The following is a 13,499-nucleotide window of genomic DNA, read 5'->3' on the forward strand; positions in this document are numbered from 1 at the left end:
TGAGGCCCGAATAGTCCTGGTATCAGGGCTGAGCGCGGTGCTTCCCGCCAGTCCGGCCCGGGACCACACGCCTTGGGTGCCCCGGAACGGAGGGCAACCTTGGACCCCCACGTCCATATGTGCCTGCGCCTTTGTGCCCGGACGCCCAGGCTAGCGTGCGCGGGGCTCTGGCCTGGCTGGCCGGAGCGAGAAACTGCCGGCCACCTCTCCCCTCCTGTGCGGGAAGAGATGTGCTTCCACAGGACGCGAGTGCAGGGACTCCCCAAGGGAGGACTCTGGACCCGGAATCTAACCCACTGCTTTGCCCAATCCCGTTTCATAACCCTGGGGTTGGGAGCTGAAGAGGGGTCCGCTGAGGAAAGCGAGGGTCTTAGGAAATCAGGACTTGCCTTGCACAGGCCGGTGGGCAAACGGGTAGAGGTCAAGTCGGCCCTGGGAGGAGATGTACATTTCTGGGAACAGCTGTGGTACGGCCCTCCCCTGCCCCCACCCCAGCCGGCGGCCGGTTAAGGTCACTGCCCCATAGGGCCACCAGCCAGACCTTGCAAGGATATTCAGAACTCCACCGTGTTCCAGGAGAGCAAGGGCTCCTGTATCTTCTCAGTCCAGGGGTCCTCCTTACAAAGGTGCAGGCAGGCCAAGTTGAGTGAGGCCCCCAGGGTTGGTTCCAGCACATTGCCTTCCTTTGCTCAGGGAAACCAGTTGCTGCCCTGGGAGCCTTAGGAAGCTCACTGGAGGCCCTCTCAATCCGACTCAAGAATAGGCAGAGTCCATATTCCTGCTAAATCCCTAAGATTTATTGGAGACCAAGCCTCTCTCTGGATCCACAACTATGGCCCGCCCAGAATCAGGCCCCGAAACATGCCCGGGACCCAGTCCCCCTCATTTTGGTCTAGGCAAGTCCTCACACTGTGCTAGAGAAGGAGATAGTACCCAGACTCTGCCCCCTGACCAGTCACTCTGCAGCAAGCTGGCTTCGGTTGAAGGAGAGTCTCTCCCTAGAGGAGGAGGCCCTAGGAGCAGGACAATGAGGGGAAAGTGGTAGCCAGGGCAGAAGCCTCGCCTTGCTGTCCCCAACCATCACCCCCACTGCAGGCGCTGTGTGTGCAGGGCCCGGTGGTAGGCCCAGCTGCCTCCGGCCAGGGCCCAGCGACAGACGTCCTCCTTCGGCAGCAGCAGCAGTCTGTCCTCCTCCAGCCGGCTCAGGAGGCCTGCGGCGCCGAGCATCACCCCCCCCAACATTCCATAAGTGTTGGTCGTGAAAACAGCCACAATGAGGATGGTCACTGCGACCACCAGCACCACTGCCTGCCCAGCCACAGAGCGGCCCTCAGCACCAAGGTGCTCACCAGCCACTGCCAGGACCATGCCTCCTCCCAGGAGCAGGTTGGCGGAGGAGCAGTCCCCATTCACCCAGTGGAAATCGAAGGCCAGGAGGGGCAGGCCAATGACAGTGGCCACCCAGGCTCCAGCAAGACAGTCTTCATCTGTGCCCAGCCCTGGGGCCAGCATGGTGGCAGCAGCCAGGGCCTGGAGCAGGAAGCCAGCAGCGGCCCCTCGATTTGCCTGTCAACACAGGGAAGGGAGATGTGGATAAAAGAGGCCAGGACCTCCCTTTAAACAGGGAAGGGTCTGAAGGTCTCACAGAAGTCGGGCCCCCACACTTACCTCCCACCACCCTCTAGGGATTTGGGAGTGGGCTACGCCCCTGCCCGGCCCCAGTGTACTCACCTGGGCAGTGCTCAGAGCTGCATACAGAGACACTGATCCCAGCGCCAGGTGGGACAGGGCGGAGCTCCACTCGCGCCCTGGCCTGGGGGCCATGACACGTCGGGCGGTAGTGAGTCTGAGGGAACGGGAAAGGGATCCTCAACTTTGGAGAAGAACGTAGAAGCCGGCGACAGGGGGCCCTAAGGGTGTCTCTCCAGGATTCCCAGGTTCCAGAACCCCATTTCTAAATATTGTTATGGGCTCATCCGAAACTCACAGGAGCCCTGAGGCCACTGGACACAACCTTGGGGAAGAAGAACCTAAATCCGCCGGGAAAAGACGGTGCGGGGCCTGGACTGGGTGGGCGTTAGCTCTGGCGTCCTGGAACCCAAGTCGGCGCAGGGCCTGGGGGAGAGGGGCGCAGGGCCCCACGCTCGGGGAGGCGCCGTCCTCGGAACCCGGCCCGGAAAGAGGGACGGCGCAGGCACTCAGAGACCGCTAAGCTGCGCGACCCCGGCGCAGCGCCGAGCGGAGGCCCAAATCACCCCACCGCGCCGCCCTCTGGCTGCCGCTCCGCCTCCCGCGCCGGGTGTGCGACGGCCCCGCGCCAACCAACGAGAGGAGCGGAGGCTAGAGCGGCCGGAGGGGGGGGGCGGGGCCGGGGCGTCGCGGGCGTGGAGGAGAGCTAGACTGGGTTGTAAGAGTGGGCGGGGCTAGGAGGAGGGGTCTCTGCTTGGTACTGGACGCACACGCCCGCTGGTTTGGGGGGAGGGAAGGGGCTCGAGGAAGGAGCCGTGAGGGGCGGGGCAGTGAGAGGTGGGGTTAGAGGAAGGGGCGGGTCGGAGTTGGAGGAAGGGGCGATGAGGGGAAGGGCCGAGGAAAGGGAGGCGAGAGGAGGGGTTTCTAGGGGAGGGGCTGAGGAAGGAGTGGTGAGGGAGGGGTCGGGGAGGGGGAGAGGGATTGGAGGAAGGTGCGGTGAGGAGCGGGGCATTGAGGGGAGGGGTTGGAAGAAGGGGCCGAGGAGGACGTAGGGCGGAGTTGGAGGAAGGGGCGGTAAGGAGAGGGGCTGAGGAGGGGGCGGGGCCGAGTAAGGGTATTGAGGGGAGGGGAGGGCGGCGCGGGGAGGGGTTGGAGGAAGGGGCCGAGAAGGAGGTGGAGGGGAGGGGTCGGAGGAAGGGGCGGGAGGGGAGGCTCGGAGAGGGGAGCGCTCGGTGGAAGCGGCGATGAGGGGAGGGGCCGAGAAAGGGGCTTGAGGGGAAAAAAGGTTGGACACCTGCGGGCGGAAGGCTCTGGGTGGGTACAGCCGCGCGAGGGTCCTTCGCAGAGGACCGGTAGGGATTCTGGAAGAGGAGGTGCGGGGCCGTACCGAGGGGGCGGCCGCCAGAGCATGCGCACGGGCTCTGCAGCGGTCGGGCGCGGAGTTGGGGCGCGGGGACGCGGGGCGGCGCGAAGCGGGGCCCTCTGCCGCCCCGCGCTCTCATGTACGCCTTCTACTCGCTGCTCATCTACATCTTCTACAGCCTCTTTCGCAGGGATGGCGGGGCCGCGGCGGCCGCCGACCCTGGGAACCCCGCCCAGGTGAGCGGGGGCGGGCGCAGCTCGGCCGGCGACCCCCTTCCGGAGAACGGTTTTGCAGGCCGGCGCTGCGTAGGTCCCGGGGCGCTGACGCGGGGGAGGGGCCGTGCCGAGGACCCCGTCTCTGGTGTTGGAAGCTGAGAGCCCGGCTCCAACCCCTCGGGCTCAGTTCTCGGAGGCAGGGAGCCCCATGGGCTGCCTGGCCTCGCCTGAGGGACTCCCCCCCGCTCCCTCCCTAGAGTGCCCGCGGCAAGCCCGGGGGTCGCCGCCGCCCCGACCAGCCCACTGCAGAGCTGTGGACCGAGCTGACCGGCCTGGTCGGTAGGTACTGTTGGTGCATCGGGAGTGCTGCGTCTCCCGGGGCAACGAGGGAGCGCCGCCGTCCGAGAGATGCAGGGGTGCCCGTGCCCTCATTGGGAGGGAGGGAGCTGGCAGGTGCCGGCTAGTGGCCTAGCATCCGACACGTGACCCAGCACGCCTACCCATCCCACTCCCTCGCAGGCTGCTCGGAGTCCGAGGATGGGCCGGGAGGGGCAGCGGAGGGCCGTCCGGCCGAGGTCTCACTGGAGGAGGCTCTCGTGCGTCTTGCGGAGTTCCTCTCAGTCCAGCTGGGGGCGGAAGAGAGCTTCGGGAATTCTGCCGACCTGAGCAAGGTAAGCAGAGTTGAGATTTCTAGGGCAACCTGTTCTGTGTTCTCAGGCCTACTGATTTCCATCCATACCCCTGTATCCTCTCCACCCGGCCCCATCCTTTTCCACTTGGATTTTTATTTCTTTCCCAGCCTGGTGATGTTCCCCCACTGTTGACAGTGACCGGTCAGCTCTTGGCCCTCCTGGCATGGATTCGGAGCCCCAGGGGGAGGCAGGTCCTGCCCCAGGCGACACAGCCAGCCTCAGGGGTGCAGCCCCCCACTCCTGCTGGTGCGTAAGGAGTAGTGAGTTGAAGAGGGAGTTTGTCCAGGGAGTGACGCCCACCAGAACCCTAGCAGCCAGATGTGAGGTGTCCCTTCCTTCAGGCCAAAGAGCTCTTCTGTCCTAACTGGGTCCACCCCACCCCAGGATCCCCATCCCAAGAAGAAAGCCCTCCCGTTTCACCAAGGGGTGAGGCCCAGGGGCAGCAGCTTCCTCAGTTAGAGGAAGACCAGAGAGCTTGGCAGCGGCTGGAACAGCTTATCCTTGGACAGGTGAGGGGCCCAGGAGGCAGTGGGGGGATGGGGGGGTCTGGAAGGGGACTGGAAGGAGGCGTTCCACCCGGTGCTCTTTCCTCCTTTCCAGCTGGAAGAGCTGAAGCAGCAGCTGGAACTGCAGGAGAAAGAGCTGGGCCAGCTGCGTGTGGGAGTGGTGAGGCTGCTGGGGTGGGGGCTGGACAAGGGGGACATGAGAGGGTCTCAGCCTCCAGGTGAGTTTTGAGGGCTTCCTTCTCTCCCAGGGGGCGACAGACTCGGAGAAAAGGGTTCAGCATCTGACTCTGGAAAACAAGGCCCTGAAACAGAGCCTGAGCCTTACTCGGGACCTCCTGCTGCACTGGGGCCCCGCCCCCCCCAACAGGGCCCCCCAGGTATCCTGCTCCTTAGCTGCCACTGTCCCTGCAGCCCGGGGCTCCTGCACCCTGGTCTCTAGCAACACCACCTGGGCTTTCTCAGGACCTTGTGCTCACTGGAGCAGAGGCAGGGAGCCTCCTCTGACCCTTCAGACCTGAGGCCCGGACTGTGGGTGGCAAATGCACGGTAGCCCCTTCAAGGAGGCTGATGCCTATGAGAGAATCCCCTCCTTTCAGTCCATGGTTTCTCCCAGTGACTGACTCCAGGAGAGCAGAGAGACGTGGGGAAAGGAGCCCTGCATGGATTGGGAGGCGGGTGTGTGACCAGCTTTGTGAGCCCCTGTCGACTTGACTTTCTCATCTGTAAAACGGCGCAGCTGGAGCGCCCCTCCCTGAGCTTCCTCCTGGCTCCACACTTCAGCTGCCCCACTCCCCTTGCAGGAACAGGAGGAGGCAGAGGCACTGCTGGAGCTCCGGGGCCGGCTTCAAGAGGCCCAGGACACCACAGAAGCTCTCCGAGTCCAGGTGGGCTCTGGGCCCAGGGGCTGGGAAGTCTGGGGCTCTGGGGAGGGGGTGTCTGAGGCAGAGCCTGGTAAGTGCCTGTTTCCTCAGTGACAGGGCTGGGGTTGGGTGGGGCAGCTAGGGGTGCAGGAGGTGCAGCTTCAGGGCCTTCGGGGGGCCCTCCGGCAGCTCCAGCAGGAGGCTGAGCAGAAGTGCAGGAGGGAGCTGCAGCAGATGCGCGGGCAGCTGGCAGGTAAGGGCTGGGCTCCGGAGCTCATGGGAAGGCTGTGGGGTCTGGGCTTTCCCTCACAACAGCCTTCCTGCCCCCAGGACTTCGTGCTCGCATGGCCAGCTTGCGTCAGGGCTGTGGGGACCTCCGAGGACTGGTCAGCACCTTTACCCAGAGCTGCCAGGGTTCGCTGAGCGAAGCCCGGGGCCAGGTCAGGACCACTCGCTCCCCGCCCTTGCACTTGTTCTCTGTGCAGCCTCGTCACTGGCCTTCCCTTGGGGAACCCCTGCTCTCCCTTCCTTTGCAGCCCCAGGGTCTTGTCTCGTCTACTGCAAATCTTAGGTTCTGGAACCAGAACAACTGTGTTCTGTGCAAACTGGGGTGACGGTGAATCCCTCACAGGATTGCCGGGAAGCCCATGGTCCTCCTCGGGTCCCTGAGCTCCATCCCAGGCCCACTGAATGACGCCCCAAGGGTCTGAAGCCACTGAAAGTTGTGGATCCCCACAGCTGGGGGCCACGTGGTGGATATTGCCCTCAGCACCCCATCCCTCGCTCTCTTCCCACTGCCTTCCCCTTCCTCACCTTTCTGTGCCCCCAGGTATCGTGGGCCCTGGGGGCACTGTCAGCGGGCGGGGCTGGGACTCAACTCCTGGAGGCACAGCAGGGGCCCCCAACTGGATGCCCAGGGCGGCTGCTGGAGCTCAAGGGTATGGCAGGCTTGGGGAGAAAAGGGCTGGGGCAGCAGAGGTGGGGGACATGGGGGCTCTCCATGCTTCAGGATCTGGGAGGCAGCCCCCTGATCTGATCTCCACCCCAGGAAACATCCGTGTGCTCTGTCGGCTGAGGCCAGGGACACCCTCCAACTTGGTGAGCTTAGAGCCCGGCCCGGGTGGCACTGTCACCACCTGCTATCGAGGGCACCAGCGTCGCTTCCGCCTGGACTGGGTCTTCCCTCCACACGCCAGCCAGGAGGAGGTGATGCTCCACCCTTTCACCTGTGTCAGCTGTCACTCAGAGTTCCCTGGAGACCAGAGAAGGCTCCTGTCTGTCTGCCCTCCCAGGAGAGAGGGCGGCTGGACTCCAGCAGGGAAGGGGAGGGAGCCGGAGGGTCTGGGAGGCAGGACTGGTATGCTAGCTGGGCACCTACTTTCTTTCCAGGATTTCCGCTTTGCATCCCCCCACCAAACTCTGCAGGCTGGGGGAGACAGACTTTATGGCTTAAACAGGAAGATTAACATTTTCAAAAGTAACTTTGTGCCAGGAAACGAAGGAAAATGAACATGTTTGAGGTGATGGTTACTCAGGGGGCTGTGGAGCATGGCTGGGGTGCTGTTGTTGTTGTGAGGTCAGTACTGTGACCTCCTTCCCGCAGGCTTCACTGGCTGCCCACTCCCCTGGCCCAGGGTCCAGAGATGGTCAGCTCTGAGGGTGGGTAGCTCTCCTTGCTTTGTTGGCAAGGGGAGTGGGGGGGCACAGGTGAGCTTCCAACCCCAGCCCCCCGCTGCCTCGTTTCCCGCACACTATCTTCACTGCACACCAACTTGCAACTAGAGCTCAGGAAACAAGGCTGAGAGCTGGGAGGGGGTGAAGCGAGGAGCAGAGCTATCGGAGACCCAGACCTGTGCTGGCCTCACGGGGGACGGACTGTGATGAGAGTGCCTGGCAGGTACTCCCTTCCTCACTTTTTGGGGCACCGCAGCCGTTTTCCACCTACCTCTATTTACCCCCCATACCACCCCCACCCTGTCTTCAGCCTCCATCCCAACTGCAGCCCTGAACAGGGGCCCCTCGTCTACTGTCCTCTGGGTAGCCTTCCTAGACAGGGTCCTCCACTTCTGGCTGAAAGAGCCGAAGGGCTGTTACTGGGCTCCCTCACCTGTATTCCCCATCTCTGTCTGCAGTAGCGCCCCCGACGCTCCTTTCTAGTCATGGAATCTTAGCAACCTCACTGGCAATTCTGGATTCTGCCCTCGTAGCTGGCAACCAAAATTTCAAAGAGATCTGACAGCCCAGTGGTTACCCGCCCCCTTCTGGCACAAAAGCTGGCCGACTGTGTCATTGCTCAAGAGGCTGCTGCTGGTGTCCAGTTGCCAAAGGACGCAAGTCCCAGCTCCATCTCCCCTTCACCTGCCTCTCTGCACCCTCCCAGGGCCCGACTTCCAGGATCCTGGTTGCCCACCAGCCTCCACACATGGGACCCTCTGGGTTCATCTTTTACGTGCCAAGTGCTGCACTAGTTCTCTTGGTCTGCATTCTCACTTAATCCTCACAACAGGTGCCACTACAGCCCTCATCTCACAGAGGGCAAGATGAGTGACTTGCCTCCAGTCACACCCAGGGTTTGAACTTGGCCATCAAGCCCAGGGTCTGGGCTCTTGCCTGCTACACCCCCAAGCCTTCCAAGCAGTCAATCGTCAGGATTCCAATACTCTGCATCACCTGTTCCTGCTCCCTGTCACGTCCCTTCCCTACTTTGCCTGGCAAATTCTGGCAAATGCCACCTTCTCTAGGGAGCCTCACCTGTCTGTTGGGAGATCCACTCTTGCACTGTGCTCCCCTAGAGCCAGCCTCCTTCCAGGGGAATCAAATTTTGTTCACAGCTTGCCCCAGGTCCTGGGGCTTAGGGCCCCTCCCAACCCCTCCTACCCCTAGGTCTTCAGGGAGCTGGAGTCGGCTGTGCTGTCCTGCCTCGGAGGCTACAGTGTCTGCATTTTCACCTACGGTCAGACAGGGACGGGAAAGACCTACAGCATGGAGGTGGGAAAGGGGGCAGTCTGGGTGGCTTCTGGGGCCAGGGGCTGGGATGTGAGCCCGATGAGGCACCCCACCCCCTCCCCAGGGCCCACCTGAGGACCCTGGCATAGCTCCTAGGGCGCTGCAGTCACTGTTCCGGGAGATGGGAACAGGGGGACAGCACCACGTGACCCTCAGCATGGTGGAGATCTACAACGAGGCTGTCAGGTCAGGGCCGCAAACAGTGCCTCCTCCCCGCCCGGGGCCCCAACTTCGGGCTCCGCCCTTCAGAACTCCCAACAGAGCCTTCCCCCTTTTCGCCAGGGACCTCCTAGCCCCAGGGCCTCCCCAGCGCCTGGCAGTGAGGCAGGGCCCAGCAGGCGAAGGGGGGATCCAGGTGGCTGGCCTCACCCACTGGGACGTGCCCAATCTGGAGTCGTTGCACCAGGTGAGGGTGCCCGGTGGGGCCACGCAGCCCTCCAAGCCCCCGCCCTGTACTCCCACCTGGGCCGCGGACGCCGCAGCAGGCCAGCCCTGTCCTCCGTCCTCCAGATGCTGAACCTGGGGAGGAGCAACCGGGCCACCGCCGCCACAGCCATGAACCAGCACAGCTCTCGTTCGCACGCCCTGGTCACGCTGACGCTGCGCACGGCGTCCCCATCAAGCGGTCCCGGCACCGCAGGTACCTCGGCGTCTGAGTCCTGCGGGGGGCTTCGCTGCACCCGAGACCGGGCCTCCCTCCACGCCGGGCTCGCTCGCCCCTGCAGGCACGCTGCACCTAGTGGACCTGGCAGGGTCCGAGCGCGCCTGGAAGGCAGGGGCGGCCGGCACGTCGCATGAAGACCGGGACGGCGCTCAGCGTCTGCGGGAGGCTCGGACCATTAACCGCTCGCTGCTGGCGCTGGGAGGAGTGATGGCTGCGCTGCGGGCTCGCCGGCCACACGTGCCCTTCCGCGACTCGCAGCTCACGCGCCTGCTGCAGCCCGCACTGGGCCCCGGCGCCACCGCTGTGCTGCTGCTGCAGGTGGGGCCGGGCGGCCGCGGCCCGCGGGAGGGTCGTTTGCATGCCAGGCGCCGCCCACCCGGGCCCGCCCACCAGCGCCGCTCCTCGCAGGTCTCCACGCGGCCCGAGGATCTCGGCGAGACCGTGTGCTCGCTCAAGTTCGCCGAGCGAGTGGGGCGAGTGGAGCTGGGGCCTGCTAGGCCCCGCAGGGCCCCGCGCTCCGGGACGCCCTCCTCCCTGAGCACCGACACACCACTCTCTGGGACCCCCTGCACCGCCACGCCCTCGCCCGGCAGCCCTCCAAGCCCCGGCCTGGACAGCGGCTCCAGCTCGGCCCTGGCACCGCCGGAGGACCTGCCTTCGTAGTCCTGCCCGAGGAGTCTGGGTCGCGTCTCTGCCGGCAGAGGCAGCAAAGTCCCTATTCCCCCCACGACCTCCTTGATCTCTGGGGGCCCGCTGCCCCCCAGACTCCCAGAGTCCACCCCTTTCTCTCCCGCCCCCAGCAGTGTTCCGCCTGGGGTAATGATCACACCACCGCCCCGCCCCCCCCCCCCCCCCCCCCCCCCCCCCCCCCGGCCCAAGCCCTTAGCTTATCACCATCTGCTGTTATCGCCGCGCACAGCAGGGGATCCCAGAGTCGCGGAGGCAGACCCTGGCCAAGTGGCCACCAGACTCACTACCCCATCACCAAACATCAGACTTGCATTAAAATGTCGTTTGTTCCTTTACTCTTATCTTCCCCACTACCACCACCAAAACCAGGTAGGGTCTCCATTCTCCGTCCCCTCCCCCCAAAGGTGCTACCTCCTTGCCAGGCAACAGTGGAGGGGGGACAGGACTTAGGGATGGAGCGGCTGGGGTGGTCATCAGATCTACCCTCCCCCAGCCCGGAGCCAGGGAGGGGAAGTGACAGATGGTGATGGATGGATGGATGGATGGATGGATGGATGGATAGATGGACAGAGGGCTGGAGAAGGTGGGACCAGGAAGGGGACAGGAAGGGCTACTTCAAGCACAGCCCGTTCCTTCCAGCCTTGCCTCTCGGGGTAAGAGAGGCATGACTGACCATCAGGGCTGCGGTGGTGCCCAGCTGGGCCATAGCTCTTCGGGAGTGTCCAATAAACACGCGGATTCTCAGCACGGCTGGTACCTCGTGTCTCAAGGCGGAGCCACACATACCTTAGCTTCCCCTCAACAGGCCTAAGGGTGGCAGGAGAGGGTGGGAGAGGAAAGCAGCCCCTGCCCTAGGAGCCTCACAGGCTGTACCAGGAGAGTAGCCAGCCTGGGGTAGGGGCAGCCAGGTCTCGGGGGTGGCTAACCCACGCATCATAGATGCTTTTGTTGGGTGGCACCCCCTGGAAGAGGGCGTCTAGATCCCAGAGCAGACTTGGGGGGCCATGGGTTTCAGGGACCACCCCCCAATAGCTTGTGCTGGTTGAGGGGGGGCACCGGGGGCAAGAGGTGGGTGGCAGTGGGGCAAATGGCATCACCACGTTGGGAGTGTAAATGGGCAAGTAGGAGGTAGGTAGCTGCCCCCAAAGCGAGGCCCTGTGGCTTCCACCAGGGAGTCCCCCAGGGCCTGGGGTACCCTGCAGTAAGTGCAGGGGCCAGGTTCTGGGTTCAGGGGAGAGGGGCGAGGGCCTGCTGTTTCCCCCCTGGGAAGTCTCCCCTTCTGCTCTCAGGGACCCTGGGAGGGGGCAGACGGGCCACAGAGGCCTCTCAGAGGTGGGGACTGGAGTGGGTGCCTCTTCCTCCCCTATGCGAACTGAGCCTGACCGACTTGGGCTGCTCGGCGGCGCCCCCTCCCCGGAGTCCCCTAGCAGAGACTTTATGCTGAAGCCCTCGCGGGGCGGCGGCTGGGGACTGGGCGGCCGGTAGGGCCGGCCATGCAGCACATAGGGGCCCAGGTCCTTGGCGAAGGCTCCCCTCGCGCCCCTGCTCTGCCAGCGCCTGCACAGGGCCGTGTTCTGCAGCCGCAGCGCCTCGGCTGGGATCAGGCTCACGTCGACCGCCCAGAAGTTGCCCTTGGCCTGGGGCTTCGCGGGATCTTTGGGCACCTGGTGGAGGAGGGGGGCAGGCTTGGGTGGGGCTGTACGACCCCGGATACTCAGGATTTCCGCCCGCGTCCCGCCCCCAGGCTCCGACCCTCGCCCTGCCCCACCTTGCGGAAGCACCGGTTGGAGGAGAGGTTGTGGCGGATGGAGTCTTTCCAGCCCTCGTAATCGTCCCTGAAGAAGGGGAACACGGCCTGGACCTGACGGATGATCTGAAACCATCGGGCGGGCACCGGGCGCCGTGAGCCGGGGCGCCACGCTGCCCCTCCCCTCGCTTCTGCGTGGCCCCCCTCGCCGGGAAGGGGCCTGCCTGAGTGCTTTAGCTCTCTCCCTGGGTGCCCAGGCCAGGACCGGCCCCACTGGCATGGCTGGGTAGGGCCAGGTCGGGGTGGAGGCCGGAGCCTGAGCCTCCGAGCAGGGGCCAGGTGGAGGACGCTTCCGGGGACAGGTCCGATCACGGAGTGTGAGGGAGAGCGGGCGGGGATCCTCTCACCTGGGCCAGCTTCAGCCTGCGGGAGGGTGCGGCCTGGATCACCAGGGCGATCATGGCCAAGTAGGTGTAGGGGGGCTTGTCATGCCGCAGGTATCTCTTCTTTCTCCTCTGGGGGGGCTGGGAGGGCGACTCCCCGCCGGGGAGCCCCAGGCGTGGGTTGCTGCAGGGCCCCATGCAGAGGAAGCAGGCAACGTGGGCAGGGGTCCGGCCGGGTGGTGGGCGCAGGGCACTGGGGCAGTGTGGTAGTGTGTTGAGGAAGAGCTGGGGCCTGAGGCCAGGCGGGGGCTGGCGGGCCAAGCCCTTTATCATTCGGATGGAAGGGGGAGGGGAGGGGAGGCCAAGGGAGGTAGAAATACGCGGTGGGGGAGGGGAGCGTGCAGAGGGCAGCCACAATTAGCAGGTTTCAGTTAATCTGGAAGGGAGGGGCAGGAAAGATTCCAGTGGGGGCTGCAGGCGGCCACCCCCCAGGCCTCATTCCTCACCCCTGGGCTGCCTTTGGCACTCCCCCTAGAGCTGTAAGGAAAAGCCCTTGGAAGGGTCTTATGACCCACAGTTACTTTATCCCATCTAGATCCCAGGTTCACATTTAACAGATGGGGGAGTGATTGGTCCAAGATGAGCCGCCAAGAAGGGGTGGGTCCTGCCCAGAGTTCAAGGCCAAGCAGCTAGCAGGACTTGGGTGGTGGTCTGGGAGGGCTTCCTAGAGGAAACCTCAGAAACAAAAGAGGGATACAGTTGACTCAAGGGATTTTCCCACAGGCTGCTGCATGGCCCCAGAAGGCTCCCCAGGCCCTGGAGGTCACTTTCCTTCCCTCCTTGGTGCTGGTCAACAGTGGGTCCTGGGAGCTGACCATAACAATAGTCCCTCATTATGCCCTGTGCACCTCACTGGTCCTGGGTAAGCTGGACCCCCCTGGCTTGAGAGAACTTCCTGGAAGTATGTTTGCCTCTCTACTCTTCTGGTCCTCTGGGTCCAGATACTCTGGAGGTTGTCCCCTGAGGAGGACGCCACTTGGTCCTCTGGGGCACTCAGGCAGTGCCCCTGGGTGGGTGTGCATGGAAGGAGAGGCCTTATAGCTGTAGGTGTTTACTGGCTACCACTTGGGGCCAGGCCTTGAGGACACAGCCCTGTGGGCCATGGTGCCTGCCCAGGGGAGCCTGCAAGAACCACTTGGCATCACCCTGGGCAGGAGTGAGGACAGGTGTGTTATGTCTGGGTACACAGGGCTTCCCAGGCAGCCCCAATGCCCTGTGGCTTAGGCTAGGAGGGAGATGCTCCCCAGGCAGGAGGGGGGTAGGCCTGAGTAGAGGAGGGGCACTCTGGGAGACAGAGTGGAGGCTGAGCCTGGGGAGGCCTGCAGGGCCAGCACCCCTTGGTCAGCCCTGGCCAGAGCTTCTGAGTGCTTTAGCAGGCACAGGGCCTGGCCCAAAGGTACGATTCTGGAAAAATGCATTTGGCAGCTGCCCGGAGACATGGTCCTCCTGGGTCCCAGACCCTTCTGTCCCCTGACCTCCTCCCTGGCCATCTAGTCTGTGGCTCTGCCCCTCAAGTCAGTCAGGGCCTGTGCTCTGTACCCTGACCCAAAGCCTGGGTTCCCCCCGGTGAGGACTGGGCAAGTCTGCAAAGGGATTATCTGGCCCGGGACACCAGCAGTGGTGG

At 64.2% G+C, this 13,499-nt stretch overlaps 3 protein-coding genes across 6 annotated transcripts; 1 reads left to right on the forward strand and 2 right to left on the reverse strand.

Moving 5' to 3' along the window:
* Positions 1 to 762: 762 nt before the first annotated feature.
* On the reverse strand, positions 763 to 2,300 carry LOC116742328 (cysteine and histidine-rich protein 1-like). Its single transcript, XM_032609778.1, has 3 exons — positions 1,988 to 2,300; positions 1,732 to 1,846; positions 763 to 1,566 (listed from the first exon to the last, which is right to left on the reverse strand). The coding sequence occupies exons 2-3, from the start codon at positions 1,822 to 1,824 to the stop codon at positions 1,081 to 1,083; spliced, it is 579 nt and encodes a 192-aa protein (XP_032465669.1). The 5' UTR covers positions 1,825 to 1,846; positions 1,988 to 2,300; the 3' UTR covers positions 763 to 1,080.
* A 627-nt stretch (positions 2,301 to 2,927) lies between these two features.
* Positions 2,928 to 9,827, forward strand: KIFC2 (kinesin family member C2). 4 transcript variants are annotated; one of them, XM_032610506.1, is made up of 18 exons: positions 2,928 to 3,357; positions 3,525 to 3,606; positions 3,787 to 3,938; positions 4,067 to 4,205; positions 4,344 to 4,468; positions 4,560 to 4,625; positions 4,714 to 4,842; positions 5,266 to 5,349; positions 5,515 to 5,578; positions 5,656 to 5,765; positions 6,155 to 6,263; positions 6,374 to 6,531; positions 8,209 to 8,313; positions 8,396 to 8,517; positions 8,614 to 8,737; positions 8,842 to 8,971; positions 9,057 to 9,313; positions 9,404 to 9,827. In XM_032610506.1, exons 1-18 carry the CDS (start codon positions 3,190 to 3,192, stop codon positions 9,656 to 9,658), a joined length of 2,379 nt encoding a protein of 792 aa, XP_032466397.1. In that variant the 5' UTR covers positions 2,928 to 3,189; the 3' UTR covers positions 9,659 to 9,827. The 4 variants fall into 4 exon arrangements, with proteins under 4 accessions (XP_032466397.1, XP_032466399.1, XP_032466396.1 ...); XM_032610505.1 differs by having other exon boundaries at positions 2,929 to 3,357; positions 5,464 to 5,578; XM_032610507.1 differs by having other exon boundaries at positions 2,929 to 3,288; positions 5,464 to 5,578.
* A 596-nt stretch (positions 9,828 to 10,423) lies between these two features.
* Positions 10,424 to 12,093, reverse strand: FOXH1 (forkhead box H1). The gene is made up of 3 exons (XM_032610177.1): positions 11,840 to 12,093; positions 11,454 to 11,558; positions 10,424 to 11,349 (listed from the first exon to the last, which is right to left on the reverse strand). Exons 1-3 carry the CDS (start codon positions 12,011 to 12,013, stop codon positions 10,546 to 10,548), a joined length of 1,083 nt encoding a protein of 360 aa, XP_032466068.1. The 5' UTR covers positions 12,014 to 12,093; the 3' UTR covers positions 10,424 to 10,545.
* Positions 12,094 to 13,499: the final 1,406 nt, after the last annotated feature.

The sequence above is a fragment of the Phocoena sinus genome, chromosome 17 (assembly GCF_008692025.1).
Source record: "Phocoena sinus isolate mPhoSin1 chromosome 17, mPhoSin1.pri, whole genome shotgun sequence".
Classification (NCBI taxonomy): domain Eukaryota; kingdom Metazoa; phylum Chordata; class Mammalia; order Artiodactyla; family Phocoenidae; genus Phocoena; species Phocoena sinus.